This window comes from Macrobrachium nipponense, chromosome 1, assembly GCF_015104395.2.
Source record: "Macrobrachium nipponense isolate FS-2020 chromosome 1, ASM1510439v2, whole genome shotgun sequence".
In the NCBI taxonomy this organism is placed as follows: Eukaryota; Metazoa; Arthropoda; class Malacostraca; order Decapoda; family Palaemonidae; genus Macrobrachium; species Macrobrachium nipponense.
This window is the reverse complement of record NC_087200.1, coordinates 143,214,779-143,242,479: the sequence shown is the minus strand read 5'-3', so window position 1 is coordinate 143,242,479 and position 27,701 is coordinate 143,214,779. Positions and strand designations below refer to the sequence as shown.

Here is a 27,701-nt window from a genome sequence, read left to right as displayed (position 1 = left end):
TATACATAAATATTAAAGCATTTTTATCATTATTGCATTACTATGACAACTAGAATTCATGGAAAGTTTATAATAATGAATTGGCGTATTTGTGAAGCCTCCACTAATGTGGCAACGATGATTTTGCCATTCTTAGCATGCAAACATTAAAGGTTACATTTATTTCTGGCATACAGTTATTAAAGAAATTCAAAATACTAATATAGGCTTAAATCAATGAAAAGTGCTAGCAAAAACAAAAAAGCAAAAAAAAAAAATATATATATATAATCCACTTATCCGTAGTCGTTCCTCTATGGTTTTCGGCAGCCAGATGTACAACAAGGTTAGAAACATTGGATTGTATCAACTTTAGAAATATCTGTAATTTTTCGGGGTAATTTGGTTGCGAAAAAGGGATAATATACATGGATTAAATTAAAATTTTTAAATAACAAAGTAAAGTTGAACTAAATAACAAGTAAAGTAAACAATTTAGGGAATAAAACTTTGCAGTTTTAGTCGTTTGCTGTTCGTAACTGTGTTTGTGGCGCGTGCGCTTAGGAACCGGGAACAGCATTTTGTTTAAAGTGCAATGTGGAGTGAATTGAGACCAAAATGTGTATAATAACAATCAAATAAGTACTGTGGAGTTTCAGTTGTGATGGCAGTAAGGATAAAAACCAAGGTAAAAATGAATTCAGTTCAAACCATGACCCCGGGAATAAAAAGTTTCATACTCTCAGTAATATAGGCAACAAAATGTTGTTTAATTGTGCTGATTACAACTGCAATCTTAAGTAAGATCAATAAACATTACATATATATGCTAACATTGTTCAAATGAGTGCTGGGAAGGCTGGGAAAGATGGTTGTCGTCACTGATCAGAACCTGTACATCCACACGGTAGCCGCCATATTGGATTTCAAAACTGCCTTGAAAACATATTTTACGAAGAGCGTCACATGCTTATTTTAGTTCGTATGGGGCTTTCATATATCACATTATGTTGACGAAACTTCAATCTTTTGAATGGTATGCTTGGGTATGCTTGGAGTTGTAATTGTATTCTTGTTTCACCATTTAAATATCGAGTGAATAAGACCTTTCCACCGTGATAAGGGTTGGTAGTCGCTGGTGTTTCCCCCTAATTGGTGAAACAAGAATGCAATTACAACTTTAAGCATACCATTCAAAAGATTGAAGTTTTGTCAACATAATGTGATATATGAAAGCCCCATACGAACTAGGGTAAAACACCACGTGGACTGGCCCAACTCACCAACTATCATGGCTGGCCACCCTCCAATAAAGTACTTTTAATGCGTCCTGACACCGGAGATGGTCATCAGTTACGAGTTGTTGGTGAGAGAAGGAGCTAAAGACCTCTACTCTCCTTTCGAAGTAAGTATTTTCTCCAAAGTTAGAAATTAAGGCCATATTTTAAGATTTAAATAGAGGGTAATGAAAATGGCGGCCAACACAGTGCAAACTTCACCAAAACGCTTTCGAAATTTTTACTTAGCTACAACTCGAAATATTTAGAAGATTGACGCCATCTCGATGTTTGCGGAGTCGCTTGTGTCAATAAACTTCCCATTTCCTGTGCTAAATCCGCACACCACTTGTACCCATAGACGCTGGGGTACTTTCATCACAATAATCGTACACCTGAACTCTTACCAGCACTTAGCCTATTTGTACTTATTCAAGGTTACTACAGCATTCTTTGCGGCGTTTTGCGCTCTTCAATTGTTAATCAGTGTTGTCAATTGGTATGTGTTTACCCTCCAAACGAGGTATAAGATACACAAAACCGGGGAAATAAGTGAAATTAGCTTATCTATTTGTAGTATAAAGGCTATACATATTACAGCAATTTTATCATTACTGCATTACTATGATAACTAGAATTCATGGAAACAGTTTGTAAATTCATCGGCGTATGTGTGACGTTCCACTAGATTGGCAACGATGAGTAATTTTTCCTTGTGTCGTCTCCTCGTAAGTATACATCCGAAATATTTGTAATTTTTCGGGGTTAATTTGGTTGCAAAAAAGGGATAATAGACATGAATTAAATAAGCATTTTGAAGTAATGTTAAACTAAATAATGAGTAAAGTAAACAATTAAGGGAATAAAGCTTTGCACCTCATATTCATTGTCGTCTGCTGCTCGTAACTGTGTTTGTGGAGTGAGTACTTAGGAACCAGGATCAGCAACGTGGTTCAAGTGCAATGTGGAGTGAATCAAGATCAAAATGTGTATAATTACAATCAAATAAGAACTGGAGTTTCAGTTGTGATGGCAGTAAGGATAAAACCACCAATTACAAGGTAAAAATGAATTCAGTTCAAACCATGACCCTGGGAATAAAAAGTTTCATACTTTCACTAATATAGGCAACAAAATTTTTCATTGTGCTGATTACAACTGCAATCTTGAGTAAGATCAATAAAAGTTACATATATACGCTAACACTGTTCAAATGAGTGCTGGGAAGGCTGGGAAAGATGGTGGATTGTCCATGGTTAGACTGGCCAGCCTGACGATAGCCCCCATATTGGATTTCAAAACTGCCTTGAAAACATATTTTACGAAGAGCGTCACATGCTTATTTTAGTTCGTATGGGGCTTTCATATATCACATTATGTTGACAAAACTTTAATCTTTTGAATGGTATGCTAAAAGTTGTAATTGTATTTTTTAGCTCTTCGTAAAATATGTTTTCAAGGCAGTTTTGAAACCCAATATGGCGGCAATCGTGTGGCTGGCCGGTCTGACCACAGACAATCCACCATCTTTCCCAGCCTTCCCAGCACTCATTTGAACAATGTTAGCATATATATGTAACGTTTATTGATCTTACTCAAGATTGCAGTTGTAATCAGCACAATAAAACAACATTTTGTTGCCTATATTTCTGGGCTCAGCTCGTGTCGGCCTATGAAAGTATCCTTAATATCATTCTTTCTAGGTAAAATTAGCCTAAAATTACCAGAGAAAAACAAAATTAAGAAAATGTCAGTAAAAACTGACTCGCTCACTCTTAAAAAGAAGTGTCGGTATGATATAGGGGCGAGTGTGGAACACTACCACGAGACAAACAACCAATTAGAAACTTCCCTATCAGAATCCCCCAAGAGAGAGCTGATACCAACGGGCGATGCAGCCTCTACTACTACTACTAGAGGACGCCACGGACAGCAGCGCCCCTAGCGGTCATCCTTAATTTTTAGCGCCAGCGACAAGTCGCCATTTTCTTGTGCTTGTGCTTTTCTTGCGATTTATCCGCATCTTCATCATGGAACGCTCTGCAATTGCCACGGCTAAGTTAAGTAACTCATAAGTAACATTTTACTGTATTTTTGTCTTCCGTGGGTACCAGTATTTTCCTTTTTATAGGTCATATACGGTTCCCCGTTGTCTCGTGGCGCCATGCCGGCCTCGTAAGAATTCCCGGTCCTCCATACTGGGACTTCTTATGCTTATGGGCTTACTTTTTCACATTCATTGTTTACATCGAGTTTTAGCTAGAGTTCAGCCCTCCTACCATTCTCTTAGCTTGGTATTTAGGGCTATTATTATTTTCGGCCCAGCATCCCGGCTCTTGCTCTACATCGGCTATCGCTGGCTCCGAGTAGGCTCCTGTTTCTCGGAACAGTCTGCCTCCTCCTGGGCTTCTTTCTCTTTTGCTAAAAGTGTCTCTTCCCCTTTCGATGTATTTTATTTTTTAGGGTGTTAGGCTAGCCTAGGTGCTTGTTCCACATGTTGGACAGCTTGGTTCACGTGGCCCTACCACGGTTGTGTTGCTCGCGGCCTAGGCCACTTGCCGGTCACGTGTCCTATAGCACCTTACCCTGCCCCTTCCCTCCCTCTCTGATGTAGGGAGGAGCTGGGGGACCCCTTGGTTGTTATAACAACCTCATCGCCTTCTCTCACACTCTCGGAGGTGACCGGGGGGTCCCCCCAGCAGGGTATAGGGCGACCACTATGAGGTACCGGGTCTCCATGCGGGTATTTGTTGTGAGGCGGGGAGGAGTAGGCCATCCCTCCCCCCTTTTCTCGCTCCCGCCGTGTTTCGCCGGGACCTCCCTCCCCCCCTCCCCATTGCTCAGCCACCTCCCTTACGATACGAAAGGAGCCTTCCGTCGCAGCCGGGGCCCCTTTGGTTATAGGATATTGGCTCCGCTAGCGGGCAGGGTGGGCGCTATGAGTGGTCGATTGCTTGCCTACTATATCCTTATATCTCTCCCCCGCTACCGGAAGGGAGCTTACCCTTACCTACGCACTCTTCTAGTAGACGGGCGGAGAGAAGTGTTTTATTTTGTTATTTTAAGGATATATAACCCTATTATAAGATATTTTACAATGAATTGTGTGTTATTATATTTATTTTATCAACCATCCCCGCCATTGTCCGTCGTGGTTTCCATTACCACCACTCCTATTGGTTGATTCTTGTGCCTCCGCCATTGGCGAGCCATAGCCTATCTTCCAACCTGGTTACCACAGTTATTTTAGCGGGGGCTCTGGTTTTATCTAACTTTATCGCTCCGGCACCAGCGGAGCATATGTTAGGCTGTAAGTGTTTACTCTGTACTCATGTACTTTTTTCACTTACAGGCTACCAACTGCCAGGTCCCGGCCTGTAATGCGACGCTCTATGACCCCTGTGGACATGACGAGTGCAGGTCTCACGCCCCGTGTGCCACGTCGTACAATGAGACGATCGTCTGGCACCCCGAAGCCTGCGCTATATGCTACGACCTGGTCGGTCAGCTGGGAGATGGGGTATGTCCATTATAAGCTTACTTATGATTTTACTAACAACTTCTAGTCGTAAGTTTGTTAACCCTGTCCACAATTGGTAGCTAATCCCACCTTTCTTTCAGGCTAGCGGTGTGAGGGAAGTCGCCCTCGCCACCCTGAAAGCGTGGGTGGGCGGCTTTGGGAAAAAACGCCGCCAAGGGCCGCCCTACATTTTAGATAGGAAGCTGGCCATCCAGATCTTCCCCGCGGGCAAGTCGACGGGCTACGTCGACCCCTTGTCCGCCGCCCCATTGATAGCCTCCATCCAGCAAGACCTCCAGCAATCGTTTGGGGGTCGTAGCCTCCCAGGAGTCGGTTCCGAACTCCGCTGCCTGGACCTGAACCTCGAGCCGATGGCGGTAGTTAGTGAGGATTTGTTGGTTGAGGTAGGTTTGTCGGGCGCCCAAGGTCTTTCCTTGGGCGCTCCTGGATCTTCTCCTGTCCCTTCTTCTTCCGCCTCTTTCCAAGGCTTTGCGGGATCCGAGATCCCTAGCCGCCCTCCCGCTCTCTCTGTACCTCCTAAGGAGAAGGGAAAGAGAGAACCGAAGACCTTGTCTAAGTCGACTTCTAGGAAGTCGTCTTCGTCTTCTTCGGCCAGGAAGTCGTCGACTTCATACGCCGATGCGGTGAAGGCTAAGCCGAGCTCTTCCCAGTCGAAGAGCTCCAGAAGCAAGGCTTCGAAGGAGAAGGCTCGCGCTACCACCGAGTCACTGCCTTCTCCCGCCTCCGCTGCCCCCTCTCCGGCTATGCCGGCAGGGGTGGCAAGCACCAGCACCTGCGTTTCCTCTTCTGTCTCACCAGGGATGATGGAACAGGTAGGGGTGCTGGTAGGTTCCCAAATTTCAGCATTGGGAACACGTTTTGAGCAGATGTTCGCGCAATTATCGAACAGTCTGTCTCAAACTGGACAGGTCTTATCCAGGACCTCTCTAATAGGATGAGAGAGAATAGGACCGACCCGTGGCTGGGCTAGCTCAGGCTCCTCCCCCAGTCTCCCCTGCATCTAGCACGGGGATTCTCCAACTTCCGCCTTACGCTCCTTGCCAGCTTTCTCTATGGAGAATCCATGGAGAGTAGCGGCCTACGCTCCTTTTAAGGACGGGATGATTCGATCCCGGAGTTTGGTACTCGAAGGATTGAGGACTTCGAGTTCTACCCTCCGGGTCTGACGCAGCCTTTCATCGGGTATGCTAGGCTGACGCCAACGGCTCTTACGAGAGAGGACAAGATCTCGAAGGAGTCAGTTCTCTACAGTAGAGATCACGCCCAGCGAGAATGGGTTCACTGCCTTGAGGACTGGGAGTGTACTAACTAGACTCCAGGCCTACAAGAGTCCTTCACTATTTTCGCGACGGAAGAGGAGGTCTCTCTTCCGTTCGCCACGAAATTGGTGGAGAAGGCTCTTCAGGCAGTCCTCAAGGATGAGCCCATTCCACAGTTGAGGGAGTCGGAGTCTACTTCTCCAACTCTTCCCCGCCTTCGGAGAGTTATGGGAAAACCTGCCAGCTACATTCACGCTGGGTAAACTCAAGCCGGACTGCGCCATGGACCAGTTCGGTGAGAAAGAAAAAAATTACCTAGGCTGCCGGATTCCCTAATCCAGGCAGAGTTCGATGCGCGAACTAGGTTTGGCAGGTCCCTCAACTCTCTCATCGTTACGGAAATGGCTGCCCTTTCCTACGCTAACGAACCGCTGTTCAAGATTCTGGCGAAATCACAGTTTCAGACGGTTCTGTCAGACGCTTTTGACTTCTTCCAAGCCAGGAGGAACTGCCGGAAGCATGTCCTTCAAGAGTGCACTATCAGGCATGAGCCTAATAGACTCTTGGCTGCGAGCATGTGGGGAGCGGATCTCTTCCCAGAGTCCGCAGTGAACGAAGTCCACCACGAAGCTGCTAGACTCAACCAGAGCCTTAGAGCTAGGTGGGGTATTTCCTCTTAAGAGGAAACAGGAATCCGTTCCCACTGCTGGCAAGAAACCAAAGAAGGCTGGTAAGAGGTTCCAGCCTTATAAAAACTTCAACATCAGCAGCAGTTTGTGCAGGCAGTCCCAGTTACCCAACAGGGACAACCTTCCACATCTAAACAGACCCAGCCTTTCCCTCCTGGTGCCCCAGCAATCTCAACCTTCTACCTTCCTACTCTATCTCGCCGGCCTTTAACCCTGCTTATGAGGCTCAAGGCTACTCTCAACCGAGGGGTAGGGCGAGAGGTTACTTTCGTCAGCGTGGCGCAGGAAGGGGCACGAGGAGTAGGCAGTTCAGAGGAGGGCGTGGTGGCCAACCCGCCCATCAGCAATGAGGCTCAGGTAGGAGGGAGGCTGTTCCTCTTCCGCCACAGGTGGGGGTTCAGCAATTGGGCACAGAGCATAGTGTCCAAAGGATTAGGCTGGAGTTGGATCAAAGATCCCCTCCAATCAAATCATTTCATCAGGTACCGTCAAAGGAATTGATAGATTACGCGGAAGAACTCCCTTCAGAAGGAGCTATTGCGAGAGTCAAACATCTAAAAAAATTTCAAGGGCGCTTATTCAGCGTGCCAAAGAAAGGCTCAACAAAAAGAAGGGTAATCTTAGACTTGTCAAAGCTAAACTCTTTCATTCGCTGCGACAAGTTCAAGATGCTTACCCTCTCGCAAGTAAGGACCCTACTTCCGCGTGGAGCCGTCACATGCTCCATCGATCTTACAGACGCATACTATCATATCCCTATAGCCAGGCACTTCCGCCCGATTCCTAGGATTCAGGCTAGGAAATCAGACATTCTCATTCAAAGTGATGCCCTTCGGTCTGAATGTAGCCCCCAGGGTATTCACAAAGATAGCAGAAGTGGTTATACAACAATTGAGAGCTCAGGGAATCATGGTAGCGGCATACCTCGACGATTGGTTGATCTGGGCACAACAGTCGAGGAATGTCTCGAAGCTACCAAAAAGGTAGTTCACTTTCTGGAACATCTTGGGTTCCAGATAAACAAAACGAAATCCAGACTTACTCCGGAATCTCATTTTTCAGTGGCTAGGAATCCAATGGGATTTGTCTTCCCACAATCTATCATTCCAGTGGCCAAACGGAAGGAAATAGCAAAATCTGTCAGGCAATTCCTCAAATGCAAACAGACATCAAGAAGAAACCAGGAGAGAATCCTAGGGTCTCTTCAGTTTGCTTCGGTAACAGATATCCTTCTGAAAGCAAGGCTGAAAGATATAAATCGAATTTGGCGGTCAAGAGCAAACTCCAAATATCGAGACAAGTTGTCAGTAATTCCACAGATCCTCCGCAACCAACTACGGTGCCTTGGTCAAAGTAAAGAACTTAGCCAAAGAAGGTACCCCTTCAATATCCCCTCCCAGTGTTTAACCATTCACACTGATGCTTCCCTGTCCGGGTGGGTGGGGATACTCTCAGTTCAAACAGGTTCAGGGACTTGGTCAGTTCAATTTCGCCAGCTCCACATAAACGTGTTGGAAGCAATGGCAGTATTTCTTACTCTGAAGAGACTGCTTCCCCGAAGAAGTCTCATCTAAAGGCTAGTTTTTTTTGGACAGTGCAGTAGTAGTTTCACTGCATCAACAGAGGAGGGGGTCCAAATCAAGGCATGTGAACCTGGTCATGATAGCCATCTTTTGCATTAGCACAACACAAATGGCATCTGTCTGCCACTCACCTGGCAGGAGTAAGAAATGTGATAGCAGACGCCCTGTCCCGGTCAGTTCCTCTGGAATCAGAGTGGTCTCTGGACGTCGGGTCATTCCAGTGGTAGCCGAGAGTCCCAGGTCTCCAAGTGGATCTCTTCGCCTCACAAGCGAACCACAAGCTCCCTTGCTATGTGGCCCCCAACCTGGACCCTCTGGCTTATGCCACGGACGCCCTGTCGTTGGATTGGAATCAGTGGAGGAGAATTTATGTTTTTCCTCCAGTGAATCTTCTCTTGAAAGTCCTGGACAAACTAAGGTCTTTCAAAGGGATAGTAGCTCTGATTGCACCGGATTGGCCAAGAGCAACTGGTATCCTCTTCTTTTGGAATTGGGTCTCCGACCTCAACGGATCCCCAATCCCAAACTGTCACAATCAGTACAAATGAGGACTGTGTTCGCTTCCTCAAGAACTCTCCAGAGCCCTAACTTTATGGACTTCATGAAGTTTGCGGCTAATAAACGATGCTGACATTGATCCACAGAACATTCTCTTCCTAGAATCAGATAAGAGAGAGTCAACCATTAGACAATATGACTCAGCTGTTAAAAAATTAGCATCTTTCCTGAGAGAATCGAACACCACAACCATGACAGTTAATTTGGCTATATCCTTTTTCAGATCCTTGTTTGAAAAAGGTTTAGCAGCTAGCACGATACCACTCACAAATCGGCTTTGAAGAAAATCTTTCAAGTAGGTTTTCAGATAGATTTGACTGAATCTTATTTCACATCTATCCCTAAAGCCTGTGCTAGACTTAGACCTTCTCAGAGGCCTACTACAGTTTCATGGTTCTTAAATGATGTCCTCAAACTAGCTTCAGATACTGACAACTCAATCTTGTACGGTTCAGTTATGCTCCTGAGGAAGACATTATTCTTACTAAGCCTAGCCTCAGGAGCTAGAATTTCAGAACTGTCGGCTCTATCCAGGGATGCGGGTCATGTGGAATTCCTCCCATCAGGAGAAGTTCTACTTGCTCCGGATCGTAGCTTTTTGTAGCCAAAAATGAAGATCCTCTTGCAAGGTGGGGCTCCTTGGAAGGTTATCCCACTTCCACAGGATCCTTCTCTCTGCCAGTATCAACTCTTAGAGCCTTTCTTTCTCGTACTTCTTCTAGATCCTCAGGTGCTCTCTTTATGAGAGAAAAAGGTGGTACTTTATCAGTTAAAGGCATTAGACAGCAAATCCTTTACTTCATTAAACAAGCCAACCCTGAGTCATTCCCAAAAGCACATGATATCAGGGGAGTAGCCACCTCAATTAATTATTTCCAACATATGAACTTTGAGGATCTTAGGAAGTATACTGGATGGAAATCCCCGACAGTCTTTAAACGGCATTATTTAAAGTCCTTGGAATCTTTAAAAGTTTTCAGCAGTAGCAGCGGGAAAACATAGTTTCCCCTGATACTGTTTAGTAGTTGTAGTATTGATCCAGGTCTCCTTTCTACCTACTTCAACCAACATGCCTCAACCTATCGTCAGGCTACTCAACATCATAGCCTTAGCCGTTGTATCATATAGTGGATTGTCCCTTATTTTTTTGCTAGGGACAACCACCTTTGTACTGATATGTACTTCAGTGTTCCTACCCTTATTTTTATGCTAGGGTAGGACACATTATGTTTGTATATTCACCATTTTGTGTTTGTGATGATCTTCAGTCACAAATGTGTTTGTATATATTTGGAATTAATTGTATTAAATGATGGATTTGAGTGTACCTACCCTTATTTTATGCTAGGGTAGGACACATGTATGTATATATTTTGTAATTATGTATTCTAATTAAGTAAATCCCAAATTTACCTTATTTTACATGCATCTCTGTAATTTTTATTTATCTACCATTTAAGTACTTTAAGTTTACTAACATTCTATTATTTTCTATTATAATAAGTTAGTTTAAGTGCTTAATTTGTATGCTGTATTTGATTTACTTATATTATATCCATCATTTTAAACTGTTTTTCATTATTTCCTTTTCCATCTTGTCTGTTTTCTCTGGTACTCTTTCATAGGCCGACACGAGCTGAGCCCAGAAAAGGGATTTTGACGAAGGAAAAATACTATTTCTGGGTGATTGGCTCGTGTCGCCCTATGAAACCCCCTTTTTTTTATGGTTTGTTTTCCCCCCCTTGCAGGACAAGATGTATTTATGTTTTAATTAAGGATGACCGCTAGGGGCGCTGGGCTGTCCGTGGTGGCGTCCTCTAGTAGTAGTAGTAGAGGCTGCATCGCCCGTTGGTATCAGCTCTCTCTTGGGGGGATTCTGATAGGGAAGTTCTAATTGGTGTTTGTCTCGTGGTAGTGTTCCACACTCGCCCCCATATATCATACCGACACTTCTTTTTAAGAGTGAGCGAGTCAGTTTTACTGACATTTTCTTAATTTTGTTTTTCTCTGTAATTTTTTAGGCTAATTTTTACCTAGAAAGAATGATATTAAGGATACTTTCATAGGGCGACACGAAGCCGCAAATCACCCGAAATAGAATTTTCCTTCGTCCAAAATCCCTTTAGTGAAACAGGTATGAAATTTTTTATTCCCTGGGTCACGGTTTGAACTGAATTCATTTTTACCTCGTAATCGGTGGTTTTATCCTTACTGCCATCACAACTGAAACTCCACAGTGCTTATTTGATTGTAATTATACACATTTTGGTCTTAATTCACTCCACATTGCACTTGAACCACGTTGCTGTTGCTAGTTCCTAAGCACTCAATCCGCAAACACAGTTACGAGCAGCAGACGACTACATGTTTATGAGGTGCAAAGCTTTATTTTATTCCCTCAATTCTTTACTTTACTCAATATTTGGTTTAACTTTACTTCAAAATGTTTATTTAATTCATGTCTATTATCCCTTTTTTGCAACCAAATTAACACCGAAAAATTACAGATATTTCTGAAGTACGAGCAGACGACGGCAAAAAGACTCATCGTTGCCAATGTAAATGCATCGTTGCCGATGCATTTACAAACTGTTTCCATGAATTCTAGTTGTCATAGTAATGTAGTAATGATAAAATTACTGTAATAAGTATATATACTACAAATAGATACATAAATTTCACTTATTTTCCCGTTTTTGAGTAAGTCTTATACCCAGTTTGGAGGGTAAACACACCAATTGACAACACTGATAAACAATTGAAGAGCGCAAAACGCTGCAAAACGCCGCAAAGAATGCCGTAGTCCCCTTGAATAAGTACGAATAAGTGCTGGTAAGAGGTCAGGGTTACGATTGTTGTGATGAAAGTGCCCCAGAGTCTATGGGTACAAGTAATGTGCAGATTTAGCACAGGAAATGGGAAGTTTATTGACACCAGCGACTCCGCAAACATCGAGATGGCATCAATCTTCGAAATGTTTGGAGTTGTAAGTGAAAACTTCGAAAGCGTTTTGGGGTTGTGGGCACTGCGTTGGCCACCCTTTTCATTACCCTCTGTTTAAATCTTAAAATATGGCCTTAATTTCTAACTTTGGAAAAAATACTTACTTCAAAAGGAGAGTAGAGGTTCTTGAGCCCTGTTGTTCATAACCCGAACAAAAACCTCATTGACTGGATGAACCGCATCTCCTACGTGTCAGGGACGTGCTAAAAGTACTTTTTCGGAGGGTGGCCGAATCGCGGTAGTCGGTGAGTTGGCCAGTCCACACGGTTGTTTACCCTACATAACATTTCATTTAAATAATTAAACCAGAAAAGGTTATGAATTGCATAAATTTATTCCGTATTCATAATTCATTTTAAAATATTTGTTATTGTAAAAGTAACCAGATTCCTGACATATTTCATTGGTTTTGCTGTGAACATTAGCAATGTGTTCTTGCTTTATTTTTTTTATCACTGTTGCCAATTGGTTTGTTTACCTTCCAAACTTAGGATAAGGCTTACACAAAACCGTGAAAATACTTAAGTGAACTTAGCATATGTATTTGTAATATAAATACAAATTTGTTCTTACACGATATACAAACCCTCAGTCCTTTACATAAGTAATTACTTCCAGTGTAGGCTGGAATTATGGCCATTAATTCTTGAACAAGGTGGTTAGGCAGTAACTACCGTCTGGTAGGCAGGTAGACCTGCCTGCCTGGGCCGGATGCAAACACTCCACTTTGCTTTCAGCCGTCTTTCGATGAAGACTTATATTTGTGAGCTCTTGCTGACCAGCCATTAATAATTTTCCCTGTGGGATCTTTAATTTTTTATTTTCTATAAATATGTATATACTGTGTTTGATATTAATAAGTAATTAATATGCAAACCCACTTTTTGTGATAGCCTTGATAGCGGCCTTTCTACTTTGTGTTAAGGGTCGGCAGCAAGGGTATGCCAACTTCTTTATTAGTATAACATATTTTCACCCCGTAACGTTAGGACAAGACATGATTCATCTGAAATTTACGTTTAAGCTTTGAAAATTACCGAGAGGAACTTCAGAGTTTTGTCCTTTGTTTCTTCTGGTAATTCCTCTAATTCTTTGTCCTTTCGCTAGCTATTGGACAAAGATAGAAGAGGGGGCGTGCAGTGTTGGTGTTTGGGGGATCTCCTCATTTTGGAGGGCACTGCCCTTGGATGCGAGAGGAGTATCCTTATTACTTTAAATCATATTTTCTTTCTTTTACAGGCTAACAGTGGTGATAGTGATTACAGCAGTGGATGGTTGGAAATCTCTTCGTGTTTGTTATCTTAACCTTGGAATTGTACCTGTGACTCATATTCATGCTTGATATTCATCCTTGAGTGTGTGTACTGTTCTTCTGCTGGGAATCATATTCATTTACCACTGCTATCTTGGAGTTTCGCCACTGGACAAAGCCTTTGCCGCTGGCCTGTGATTATCAACTATTCCTGTTGGTAAATATACCTCATCCTGTAGAAGTCTAGTAGAATTTGGAGAAGTCGAAAAGGAAGAGAGTTTGTCAAGTGGCATCATCTTCCTCTTTGGAATCATCATATTTTTCATCAGCCTCCACCCCTTCGACTTCTAAGGATCCCTGTCAAAGAAGGAGAAGGTAGCCTCCTCCTCCTCCTCCTCCTCCCCTCCCCTCCTCCTCCTCCTCCTCCTCCTCCTCCTCCTCCTCCTCCTCCGTATTTATGCCCGTCCTCCTCGATTTCTTCGGGAATCGAGGAGGGGCCCCACCCCGATGATCATTTGATGAAATTCAGGGTCTCGCCTAGTGCTTAAAATTCTTTCGAATTTCTAGCACTCTCCGAGTGTTTCGTTCTTTAGTGATCTGCAAACAATTGGGCGAAACAAAAATTGCTGATAATTGCTGCTACAATACTTGGAAATCTCGCTGAATGCTCAAATTCCTTGGAATTTCTCAGTGTTTGATTTTTCTGTAATTTCCAAACACTTGGGCGAGACAGACATTCCTGGTAATTGTTATTGAAAAAATCGGGAGTCTCGCTAAGCCATTAAATTCTTTGGAATTTCTAGCGTTCGCAGAGTCGTTTGGTTTTCTGAGATTTCCAAACACTCGGGCAATGGGCATTCCCGATGATTACTATTACAATAATTGAGAGTCTCGCCGAGCACCTGGATCCCTTGGTTTCATTGGGACTCGCCGAGTGCTCAGCTTCATCATATTGCTGAGTAGCTCGGCCGATTATTGTCATACAAGAGTTGGGTTTTTCTCGCTGAGTGTGGGAATTCTTATGAATTCTAATGCTCGCCGAGCGCTCACTATTACGAGTGCTTGGATGGCGAGATGAGTCTTTACCAGTACAGATGAGTCTGCTTCTCAGGTTGGTTTAGAGTTATGTAGAGCTTGGAACTGCATGCAACACCTGGGTGAATGGTCAAGTACCGTCCTTGTGTATTGGACCTTAGGGTTTGAACATGTAGGACAGCAGACACAGAATCCCTATTGTTCTTCTTGGAGCTTCAGCCTTGAAGGAGAACAGTTAACTGGGAAGAAGTGATAATTCTTCGTTGACTATTACCATTTTTAAATATGTAGTGGTGATCTACTCGGCTCACTCGGCTCAGCTCAGTTTGACCAGACAGCTCTGCCGATCTGAGTGCTCGGCTCTGACGAGTGAACTCTGCTCGATTGGTGTGGTTCCTTGCCATGAAATAGCACCCTCCCTCTCCGTGTTGCAGCAAGCTTTCATGAGGTCATCGTCTTTTATCTTTGTTATCTGACACCTCCTAACCTCCCTCTTCAAAAGGGTTCCACATCCTAAGAAGAGGAAGGTATTCTCCGCCCCTTACAAAGTCTCACTTTGAGACTTCCATGGAGAGGAAGTAATTGGCTGTCTCTTCGGCTCGCCTGCTCTTTCCGGAGTGGGAACCTGAACACTATCCACAAAATATAGTGTCTCTGGGGTCCCAGGAGTTCGAACCCAGGTTCATTCTCCTGTCTGATTCCAAGGGTGATGCTTACCAAACTGCGTTGGAGGCTCGGACCCACCTGTGAAAGCCAGGAATGGCTATTCATCAGGTGCCAAGATCGATGTCGCTGTCCCTCGAAACAAGGCATCTGAAGGAGATAGGAAGAGGTCCTCTGTGTAGTCCTCTTCATGAGGTTCGATCACGAAGATAGACGCGTAGCAAGTTCTCGCCAGCTTTTACTGTATTTAACTCCTGTCAACTTTAGCTAGCACTCGCACGAACGCAACAGTTGTAGGAATGAATGCTTCGTGTAACTGAGTGAGAGCATTGCTATTTCAGGGAAGAGCAGGCAAGAACAGTCAATCCTCCTCTCTTTTTTCTCTCTACTTCGTGGTTATAACGGAATGAACAAGGAAATAAGAGGAATTCTGTGGAGTCTTTTCCTCAGAGTTCAAACCCGAGAGACTATGTTTTTGGTTCAATCTTAGGATCTTATCGAACATACGTCGATCTGTTCAGGGTGGATAGTACCGAGGGGTTTGAGGACCTCTCCAGTGCTACTGTTTTGGGAACAACCAGCTTGGCTTGAACTAGTCGTCTTTGATATCCTGTTATTACCGTAGAAGTCTCCCTTCGGGAAAACTTCACCTTTGCTCTCTTCATTAGAGAATGAAGGAGGTCTGCTTCCAGTCCTTATTCTTGTCCCTTGAATGAAGAAGAATTAGGCTGGAGTGCAGTTTACAGGAACCTACAAATATACTAGTATATTTCTCTCGCGACATGCTTCTGTTATCAGTTGGATTGTCCGAGTAGTAGGCACATATCTGTAAGTTAATTCTACTGGTATGTGACCAAGATGAATAGTACCATTTCTTAATTAACCTGCAACTCGGGACAGCCTTTCGGATCTCTCAAGAGTTACCGGTTTTGATTTTAAGATAACTAGTGGTATTGTTTCCCAACAACACCACAGCATTTACATGACCACCGAACAAGAAGGTTTTCTTCCCTCCAGTTTTGGTTGAGATGCAGATGCTTGAGTGTATCATTTTTACGCTTGATGGTTCTAGCCGAACGCATTCCTTCATGGAATGCGCTACCAGGCAACTCGGTATGGCAAGTCAAGTGAGTGGTCTATTCTCAGTACTGCTCACTCTCCGAGAATCTTTTCAGTTTGGTATTGTTCCTCCTTTGTCGAGGATTAACTACCAATTCAAAGCTCTCTGCCCTGCAATCACAGACTTATGTCTTTGGTTGGATTGGAATTCTTGCATAATGCCCATCTCTACTGCACCACATTTACCATTGCAAGAATTTTCAGACAGAGATATATCTCATTAGACTTTATCATCTTTCTGATTACCCTACGGTATAACAGAAGTCTGTAGCCTAGTCTTCTGCTCCATCGCACCTGACTTAGTGGCTGCTGTGATGGCACAGAATGACTTTCTTCAGACAACTTGAGTTTTGTCTTCTGATATACATTTCCCGAATTGTAAATGAGTAACGGAAGACTTCACCTGTTCCCCGCCTGACAAGCTCTGCTTCCAAAGTAAATAGAAACTTCCTCCCTGATCCAACCTACAAGAAGCAGTTCTTTAGGCAGTACAATCCCTGTGTTTTCATTACTGAAAGACTCTCCGCTTTCATTGCAAACTCCGACTTTCTCACCAAGTAGCAATGAAATACCAGATTAACTTTTTCAGTCTTCTGTAAAACAACAGGAATTAAAGCCATCTTTACTAGTTGGTGTCATCGGCGGGACTTTTTCTATGATTAGAATCTTGAGAGTTTACTTCTCTAGATTCAACTGTGAAGATGTAGGTCCACATTCACCTTAGTCATTCACTAGTAATAGGGTATTGTTTCACCTTGGTTGAGATTCTGCTACTGATGAGAAACTTCTGTCTTGCCATCACAAGGACCTCGGTCTCTAGAAGGCAAGTGACTATTGTTTGATGTGCGTATGCCTTGCGAGAAACATCCTCTCGTCTCTCAACATCATCGGTGAACAAGATACGTAGACGATATGTATGCTTATTCTCAGCATAACCCTTCAAAAGGCGGGTGTCATTTTGTGACTATGTCTTGGATTGGATGGGATGTGTGACAGCACAATCAGTTGGCAGCTGTTGATGAGTCCGAGTCCTTCATGATCTGCACTGTAGACTGTATTGGTCGATCCAGATCAGTTATTATTTTGTCCTGTTGGTATGTTGCTGTACCCATGAAGGATCAACACCCTTCATTGAGTGTCAGTGTCTTTATCTACTGCAGACTGCCAATGCATAAGTGTCCAATGGCACGTCTTTCTCAGGGTCTTATGAGATAGTGAGAGACCTCTCTGCAGTTGGATAGTCCAGTGGATGGGTACAATTCATCACTGAAGAATATGTTGGACAGGAAGATAGATGAGGTCTCATTGCAACCATATGTATATCTTTCTTCCTTCAGGTCTACCTGCAGGTCCTTGGGACCTCCTTTCCTTGGACTGGTGGTGGATGCTTGCAGGTTGTGTTTGCTTATCTGGCACCTTCAAGAGGACAAGTTGCATCTTGCCTATGGTGTGCGGTGCTAGAGGTAAGAGTGAGTGGCCTCTCCACACTCCCCTCCTCGTCCCTCTATTCCTCTTCCTTCAGGTTAAGGATAGGACTTGAACTTACACTGGCTGGTCGAGCGATTGATGTGGTAAGCTTACACTTCGAGCTTCCTTTTCATTTTTCTTATCAGAATCATGGAAGCAATCCCACTCCTTCCTCTAGCAAGGGGAGGAAGGAGACTGGCAATAATGCAAACCCTTCCCAGAACTTTGCATTAATGCCTCTGACTAAAATATTCTTCCCAGCCCTTTTTTGGATGAGTTATGATTCCTCACTCATTTCGAAAAGGCCCAGAAGTCTGACTCTTGATCATGCAGCTCCTATACTCCGATCAAGTTGTCAGAGGCAGGGCACTCCTCCTTGCTCTTACGACCAGGAGGAATGCCAGTGTGTAGAATTCCAGTCAGTTCTAGAGGCTCACTCACATTCCTCCCACCAATCAGGGAGTCTTCCTTATGTAAAGGACCGAGGGTTTGTATATCGTTTAGGAACAAATCACAAGTTTTGAAAGTACGTAAATTGTATTTTTCTTAACTATACAAACCTGAGGTCCTTTACATTTATATCTACCTCATGCCACCCCTCAATCTCAACCTAGTCCAAAAGGCAAAGTAGAGTGTTTACATCCAGGCAGGCAGGCCTACCTGCCAACCAGATGGTAGTTATTGCCTAACTGCCTCGTTCAAGAATTTAATGGCCGTAATTCCAGCTGTGCTGAAAGTAATTCCTTATGTTAGGACCCCAGGTTTTGTATAGTTAGAAAAAATACAATCTACTTTCAAAAATTGTGATTTTAATTTTAAAGTTAGCTTAATATTTAGGGAGCATGATTAGGGTAATATTTATTGTTCAAACTCTAGAAGTAAGCATTTATTAGCATTTTCACGGACTGTGCCAAACTTACAAGAAAATTCCCTTGCGCGAGGGGGTCTGGAACCAACTTCGCGTAAGTTCAGGGTATTACTGTAGTATAGTAGTTGTGAGTGTCATGGAATTTTATTTGTTAATATCAGGTTCCAGTATTTACAGTAACTGTCTTGTTCTTTATTTCAGGTTAGCAATGGATTAAGTGTTCTAGTTTTTATCAAGATTGGAATAATGATATGGGCAGCTTAGTTTTCACATTGTGGAAGATATTGTGCCAAATGATTATAAGAAATCTGACAGTCATCTAGGTGCCATCATGTTACTGTTTTTATAATCAGTCTGCAAGCATTAATGATTGTAATTTATCATGATTTATTTATTTTAGAGTACTGCATTAGCTTATTTGTGTAAGTTCAAACGTTTTGCTGTGGATGAATTTCCTAAATTGAACCTTTCCCAAATGACTAAGAATGATATACTCACCAAATCATAAGTATCTTAAATTTTGAAGTAATTTTGGAATATCTCTTTCCCTTTTTTTGTCCAAAGATTAGAGCTTTAGAAATACTACTACATGTACCTAATTTTATAATATCTTAGCTTTAACTTTGTTATATTAGAACATTGCTATACAAATTATCTTATGTTCTTGTTCTAATAAATAACATAGAGTTTATGCTTTATATGGGACATCATTCATGAAGTCAAAAATTTATGTAGAGTAACTATTTGCAAGGAAATATTATGACACTGTCAACCATTTTAAAATCTGTTACTGTCATTCTTCATTCTCAGAAGCTTTTTGACTGGAATAACTATACATATATTGCATGATCATATTGTGATTTGCATTATGGAATTTAACTGCAAGATTAAAATTCAGTTATTTGTGCTGCACACACCTAATGGCTTTTGTTGATATAATGCTTCTTAAGGAAGATACAGTATAGTAATGGTACAAAGTAATGACAACTTAGAAGTACATGGATGATAAAGGACTGGCCATTAAAAAATGTAAATAGATGTGATGTAAAATGTGAGAAGTGTCTGTTTACCTCTAACAGTAGTGAACAACTTCTGCAACATAGGAATACTTGTGACTGTTAACATTATAAAGGCCACTATATGTGTGCATAAAGTGAAAAAATCTAACGGCCAAGAAGGAAAGATCCATTAATAACTAATGTATTCTTGCAGTACTTGTGGACTGGTATTTTATAAATATAATGTGTTTCAGCATCACATAAAAAGTCACATGTCATCAAATACAGAAGGAGAGTTATGTGATGGCTTTAAGCAGACATACATCACTGAGAATACTGAAAAAAAGTTTGATGATGAAGTTGAAGAGGTAGACATCACTGATGACAGAAAAGATGATGATCACAAAGAAACAGCGATCAATGATAGCGCTGAGGGAATATTACAAAAAGAGAGTAAAGAGACAGATGACATGGGTATTTTGTCATTCAATATTCATAAGTCAAAGAATACTCCTGAAAAATTAGAAAATACCATGCATCATGTGTCATCAGAGTCTTTTCTAAATTTGCTTGAAGAAGATTTAATTATAACGGGCAACAAGGAACGACCTTACATGTGCCGGATATGTAAAAAGAACATCAGGCATGTGTTGAATTTTAAGAGTCATATGAAGGTTCACACTTTAGCAAAGAAATACGCATGTCCTGTTTGCAGCAAAACTTTCCCTTATGACTGTAAACTCAAAAAGCATATGATGAGGCATTCTGCAACAAAAACACACATTTGCAAAGTTTGTGAAAAGGCTTTCCTCTATCGTAAAGAACTTGCAAAACACATGAAAAACCATTCCCGTAAAAAAGATAATGTGAATGCTGGAATACCTAGCCATCCATCTAAGCACAAGATCACACTGAGCATTAAAAGATTGTGTGGACAGAACAATGCTTTGAAAAGAAAGAGAGAGAATCATCAAGGTTCTCTTTTAGGTTCATGTAATGTAGTTAGCATATTAAGAAACCATGATTATAATACAGAGTCCAACTTACATTTTAATGGTATAGAAAATGGAGTCCCAAACATAAGCTTAGCCGAAAAGTGTTCAAAACCTGAAGAGTATGGTTCTTCAAAAGATAATCTTAAACTTGAAATGAAAGCAAACCCTGGAGAAACTACCTTGCGTACATTGGAAAGTCATAAATGGACCCAGAATAAAAAGATGCTGTATGAACAAGAAAAAGGAGCTGAGTATGTTACTCTAAAGCAAGAGTATCCAGATGTTGAGGTCTCGAGGGAGTTTTATGTTAAAGAAGTGGACATTGAAAAGCAAGAATCCTCAGGGGGATCATGTATAGATCGAGGTAACTTGAAGGAAGAACAGGAGACAGATTCTGATGCTAACTGTGATGAAAAGGGTGTACCGCATTTAAACTTTATCAATGAACTGATTATAGTTGATGAGTTAGTTACTGATGAAATATATGAAAATGCTATTGATCCATTAATATAAACCATTAGTATAAATGTTATATAAAATGGAGTACAGTTATGAAAGAATGTCTTGCATTGCGGCTGCATGCACATCTTGTAGTCCCACAAAAGTAAAGAAAATGTTGCTTAATAGATCAGTAAGTATTTAGTTAACCTGTCTCAATATTTTTGTACTTAATGGTAGTTTTTTTGTTTGCACATATTATAAGTTATGAGGAGACAAATATCCATGAATTACCTTTTTGTGACCTATTTTCAAAAGTTGATAGCACTTCAAGTTGATGATTACTGCATTTGGGTTGATAAGGACCATTAATGGAAGCCAGGCTCATTCTCAACTAGCTTTTGCATTAAGGCTTATGAAAACTGGTTTTTATACTTTGAAATACTCTTACAAAATTGTTTCAAGACATATTTCAAGGGCCATGGTGCTATTTTGTAATTCAGATTATTGTGAAGTATGCAGATTATTTTTTTGTGACAAGTTTTTGCTTTTACAAGATGTCACGTTTGGAAGAAATTATGCACAACTCTTTTATCATTTTGATCAGTGATAGTGCATTGTAAGTTTAATTTTTGTAAGCTTTGTTAGCTTTAGAGTAATTTGTCTATTTTTCACTAGTATGTAATACATAATGAGGAGAACTTAATTTTACTGTGGTGCAAAGTATATGCAATAAAACATGTTCAGTGGGATGTCGTTTGGTACCAGTGGACAATGCCCACATTATGATGTAGATATGCCATTATAATATTTATTATTAAATGTTATTGGTGCATGTACAGTACACCATTGCAGTATATAATAAATGAAAATACTGTACGTCAGTAGTACACCAAAGCAGTTTTTATATTCTAGTCATCTTTTTAAAAACTAGTCTTATTATTATTATATATTTATTAATATTGTATTTCTAGAAATGGTTATAAACTGTCTAGACTTTCATGTGCATCAAATGCTTTCATTCAAAAACAAGTACTATACTACCAGGATTTTCATGTACTTATAATTAGTTGGTCATGAAAACCAATCCTCTTGTCATTTTGGTGAATAATATTTTTATTCTTAACAGTACCTTTTGCTGTAAAATGTACCTGAAATGTTCTAGTTCATATTATTGATTAGGAGTCATTATAGTGACTTAGAAAAATATCAAGTTTGGTTTATAATCTACTTCTCTTTAACTTCTATTAGATCTGTTTAGTGAACTGTATTATAGTACGTATATTAAGAATTTCAATGTAAATTACCTAAATACCAAGAGCTTTTTCCCAAAGAGTGTGTAGTTGATGTGTATTTATGAATACTTTACTACTGTTTTATTGATTTTATGAAAACTACTAATGTGCTTATGGACACACGTTTTGTTTTTTTAAGAAGTACATTTTATTTAATTTTTTTAGCTAGCTATATCTGGCTCATTATCTTGAGGTAGTAGTTGGCTGTCATATTTTATTAGCAATCTAGGTATGAGGTGATAGTATGGGTTTTGTTTGGAGTTGTAAAAGTTTGTTTTTTCTTTTGGCAGATCTGTCAACAAAAGTGAGCAAAATACATGCTGATTTTAAAGGGAAAGAAGCCTTTTAGTTTAAACTCTATGTTTCACCAATACAATACTAATCTTTGAGATTGCAACAGACTTAGACTTCTGTGAAAAAATAATTGTTGCATTGGGTTGATTAAAGATAAAGATTTTTGGTTACAAATTGATGAGATGGACTTTTTATTTAGTACTAGCATTTTCATCTTGAGAGATATGTTTTTTTCATGCTACTTTCTAGCTTATTTATAACAATCCCGGATTCCTCCTGATTAGCACAAAGGGTTTCTGTCTGCTCCGGATGGGTGTCAAGCTGTAGCCTTTCATTCCATTTCAGATATAGTCAGGACAATTATGTCTCTGCGGGAATGATAGTCTAGTGAGTACATCACACTTCATGTAAGTTTGAACTGTGCTAGTGTATTAACTAGTGTAGCATTACTTACTCTGTGTTATGTATTGTTTGAGAAATTGTATGAAAGTATTACTTAATTGTATATTTAGTCTTTTAACTAGGTAAATATGGTTGAAAGATTGGGTGTATTATGTACATTCTCAGTCAGTGACTTACTAGGTGGGTGGAAAATGTTTAGAAAAACAAAAACGAATTTAGATACGTACTTTGTTCTTGCATGTTACATGGTGTGCATTATATACATATACCAGCAAATATTCTTAGGAATAATTCTTTTTATACATAAATTACTGTATCGTAGTGAACAATGAATATTTTTTGAGTATACTCAGGTTTCAATATAGTTTATTTAGAACTAAGGTTTTTTTACTAAAACTTAATTATGATCTGTATTTAGCAACACAGAACTTTAAGAAAACACAAATACTGAAGTCTTATTTTGTGGATACTAGTCCTGAATTATTTATTTTATAGATGCCATATTTTTAATTGTGTAACTAAAAACAGTGATATTCATGTTAGTTGAGATATAGGTATGATCTGAATTGTAATTATTTTTACCTGTTTCCTTGATATGCCTCCTGTCTGATGTACTTCAAACTCAGGGATTAGTATGTGGTTCTTCATTTTGTTATGTAACTTTTTTCTGTCTATGACCAACTTTTCAACATTGCATTTTGTTTCTTATAAATGCTGAAATATTATTAGTAATAGGTGAATTGTATGTCATGTGCCAGTGTTTAATATAAGCAATGTTGTCATGTTTGCAATCTGGGCCATACAAGTCAGTCTTTCAGTAAATGAGGGCGCAGTGTGGTTGTTTTATTTCCAGTCTCCAAAATTGCATGCTGATAGATGTTATGACTATAATCATACAACAAAAAAGCTATATTTTTGTACACAATAACTTACGTATATAATATCAAACAATAATGTCAAGAAAGAACATCCTTAACAGTGATAGACTCATTGAACAACTTGAGTGGTGTAACTGGCAAGTTCTAATAAGGAGTCTCATTTACTGACTGCAGGATGCACTGTTGTGTAATCAATGCCTCTGGTAAGGCTGCAGGATGGAAGTGAGAAAGAGAGAAAGAGGAGGAACCATGGAACTTGAGCCAAGTATCTGTTCAGTCTAATGTGTAGGGACTAATGAGAAAGTATCCAAGGACTTGTGGGCAATGTCTGAAGTTGGAAGTAAAGGTGGTCTGGCAGTGCTAGACATCATCCCTCAATACTTTTAGAACAGAGTTCGTCCTGAACACAAATGGATGGTATCATATTGTGATATTTGCTGGATAAACATTGCAGTAGTACATCACATTTTAATAGAATATATATGTTTTAACTGTGAAAAGTCTAATTTATGGCATGGCAGGTCCATGAATGAATTGCTGAGGAATTTAGTGTAAAGAAAAGTATGTTTTAAAAAGAAATCAAAATTATTATTGTTTTAATGAAAGATTGACGATTTAAAAAAAAAATCTGGATAGCCTTATTTCTGGGTTGACCTGTGTTTGCCGTATACCAGAGAAAAAAGCTAGCATTGGTATGTAGAGGTTACTACCCTCGCTTGAGCACCCAAAGGGCGTTGTGTATAAAGTTCGGGGCGTGTGAAAGCCACTATTCACAGGTCTCCTGCCATTTAGAGTTTTCCTTCTCCAAAACCCCCGTATGGGGTGAGCCAGGTCAACAGTCACATCTACATCGCCCTCGTACTACTACTGTCAATGCCCGACTCAAGCTACATCTTCAATCCTGTTTAGAAACCTTTTCAAAAGTGACACGTTTTTTCTTGCTCTCTCTTTACCAGCTTTTGGTGTGTGTTTTTTACGATGGCCTCTTTCGAGATGTCTCTTACACCGAAGTTGAGTACCCCAGTTTATGTTTTTCCACATATTATGAAGTTGTGGACCTTTTGTGGACCGTAGTCCCGTAGAAAGTATTGCGGGAGTGGTGTCACCCCGCCATCTTGGGTACCGCGAGCGGGAACGCGTGGGTTTGGGTACTATGTTTTGTTTGAATACATAATTCCATCTTTCATTGAACATCAGAGTACCCAATTCCCGTGGTTCTTATTATATATGCATTTCATTGTAGAATATGTTACAAGGATAACGTTCACGCCCATGTCTTATTCAGGAGTTACTATGGCCCCTAAGCTAAGACGTAAATCAGAGAAAGAACTGTTGGCTCTTTCTTCCCTTAACTATGGGCGTGCGCGGGATCTTGACATGTTCTTATAGTAGTATTAGTATTATTACCGTATAGAGAGCAGGCTGTGTTGCCCTGCGAAGTCGGAGAGAGAGAAAGTTGCTTTATGGTAGTAATATTGTTATTATCATTACTTAAACGTAGCCTGTGGGACTTAACGAGGGAGAGAGAGAGAGAGCTGGTAGCTCCTCTCTCTCTCTCTCTCCGATGAAAGTTTTTTCATAATTGCATATATGTACTAGTATTTTACGTGAATAGATTGTAAATACACTAGTGGTTAATTCACTGAAGAGGTTGAAGAGTTGCCACCAAAACAGTATAGTCCAGGTGTTTTATTTAGAAAAGCTAACTGTACGTAACCTTCACTCCCTTATGATTCCGAAAGGTAGTAAAGCTCCTTAATTGAAGGATCTATCCTCCTGACCACTCTGAAACGAATAAATTCGGTTTTAGTAGGTTTAGTTGAGGTCTTGGTTCTGATATTGAGCTTAGGGAGCAAGGTACTCTGAGAAATCGTGCCCTTAGCGGCCTCGAGGCGGTCAATCAGTTAATCCCGTACTGGTTACTTCTCATATGTCATAGAACACTTTTGCAACTCTCCTATATTGCCTCATTATTACTATATGTTCGTTAGTCCATTGTATAAATTGTATCCCTGTACCATAAAGGTCTGGTTAACATTAGTCTGGCCTAGCCTCCTTCGGTAGGCTATTCCTCTCGGTCGAGGCCCCCTTCTGGTCGTGATCCTACCAAAGTGAACCTTGGACCCAGTCACTACTATCCTATAGTGGTAGCCTACGCCTCTGATAGGTGACCGCCCTAACCGATGTGTATACCAATGACGGGCCATAGGCCAGGTTGCATTACCACTCTTACAAACGGTAGCCTACACATCGTCTATTGGGTGGCCACTCTAATCGGTAGCGATACCAACCACAACGGGCCATGGTTCCATCCACTCTACCCCTACTGGGGTAGCCTGCACGACCAGTTGGGTGGCCACCTATGATCGGGCAGGAAGCCAGATATCCATATCCAACCTCCACCAAACCCCCCATCCACTTATAGGCTCGGCTCAGCCAATCCATTATAACTCGCGGGACTAGTTCTCTTTCTAAGAGACGTCCGCTTGAGTTACACATAAGTGGGGGAGGGGAGGACAGGGATGGGGGGGGGGGGGGAGAGGAGCAGGGGCAGCGAGTAAGGAATACGTAGCCCTACGCTAGACTGCTGGAGCTCAATGGCGTACGTAGCTCCGGCAGCTCGTATTTACTTACACACTCCGTGGTCTCCCTTACGTCCCCGTTAACAGTGGAATGGCGGTAGGCGGCTTGTCCCCAACCTCTCCCGCCCCCCCTCTCTTTTTTAACGGAAATAAGCATCATCAGACATGGTAATCCCTTCTCCTGACTCGCTATCTCCGGCGGTTCCACAGCTAACGGCTAGGGCAAAAGCCATTGAGATCTGAGTGTAGCCAAGGTTGGGAAAGTTGTACAGGCATTAACTCCGGACCCTTGCGGTACCGACAGAGAGTGACTTACCCTCACATCCGCCGCCGGAGTTGTCCGATAAACCTACGGTTGATCTGGTTTTCCGTTCTTGGGGTCTTAGTAGGTGCTTACACTTATGTGTAGCCCTCCGGTCCAGCGAGACTACAGAGTTGAGGTCCGTCCTCCTCATAGTCAGGCGGATATTGGAGAGCAGGCATTGGGGCCTGCCTAGAACCTGCGAACGCGACCTACGACGGACAAGAAATTGTTTAAAGACAAATTATTCAGTAAATTGCATGCCTATTGTTGTTGGATTATGCATGCTGTTATCATTAAGATTGTGCATGCACTGAATTAAAGGGATGTTGCTCATTAATAATTTCCCTTACAGAAGGTGCGTTGCCTGGCGCAGGGGTGCTCCGCCTCCCTCAGCGAACCCGTGGGACACGAGGTGTGCCAGTCCCACGCCAACTGCTCCATCTCCAAAGCGGAGGAAGGTGAATTACCTTACATGGTGTGGCACCCAGAAGCCTGCACCATTTGCTATGACATGGTGCTGATTCTTGTTAATGACCAGGTATGCACAAAACATCCCCCCCCTCCTTTTTTCTAAAATCCCTTTAGGAAAATTGTATTATACATGCAATTTATATTTTTAAAAAATAAACTGTCTATGGTGGGAGTGTTAATTTCCCTTCCTTCCCGCAGACAGACGATGACAGCCGCCAGAGGGCCAAGACGGACTTGAGACACTGGGTCTCCGGGTATGGAAGGAACGCTCTGTCAGGACGCCCCTACGTCCTGGATGCCAGCCTGGGGACCCTTCTCTTCAAGAATTTGCCGTCGGCTTCAGTAAAGCCTAGTCTGGTGGCCCCCATCATCAACGCCATCCAGGCGGTAACAGGAACCCTTCCGGAGGATCGAGAGCTGGTGGGAGATGTGGCTGCCATCAGCATCCACACGGAACCCATGGTCCTGGGGGAGCAGGTAAGTGGTGAGGTAAGTGAGGCAGGTAGCCTCCTCAGTCCCACTCCTTCCTCTACCTCTTCCATCCGGGGCTTTACTAAGTCCACCCCTACTACTTGGGATAGTGCTAGATCTGTCCGTCCCAAGGAAAAGACAATTAAATAAAAATCGCTGCCCAAGGGATCCAAGCCGACTCCGCCAGCGGCGTCAGAGTTGTCTCTGGCCCCTAGGCCGTCGACCTCTTCTGATGAGATGCCAGCTGCCAAGGCTTCTCTCCCTTAAAGGGATCGAGATC

At 41.7% G+C, this 27,701-nt stretch overlaps 2 protein-coding genes across 2 annotated transcripts in view; both read left to right on the top strand.

The window, feature by feature from the left end:
* LOC135218961 (uncharacterized) overlaps window positions 1–13,231 on the top strand; it is a 62,432-nt gene extending 49,201 nt beyond the window's left edge. Inside the window, exon 4 of the mRNA XM_064255399.1 lies at window positions 13,129–13,231. Within this exon, the coding sequence (XP_064111469.1) occupies window positions 13,129–13,231 (103 nt within the window). The remainder of the gene's footprint in view (window positions 1–13,128) is intronic.
* Window positions 1–23,548, top strand: part of LOC135219703 (zinc finger protein 728-like) — a 33,601-nt gene extending 10,053 nt beyond the window's left edge. Inside the window, exon 2 of the mRNA XM_064256689.1 lies at window positions 18,495–23,548. Coding sequence (XP_064112759.1) covers window positions 19,492–20,799 — 1,308 coding nt within the window. The 5' untranslated portion in view covers window positions 18,495–19,491 and the 3' untranslated portion in view covers window positions 20,800–23,548. The remainder of the gene's footprint in view (window positions 1–18,494) is intronic.
* Window positions 23,549–27,701: the final 4,153 nt, after the last annotated feature.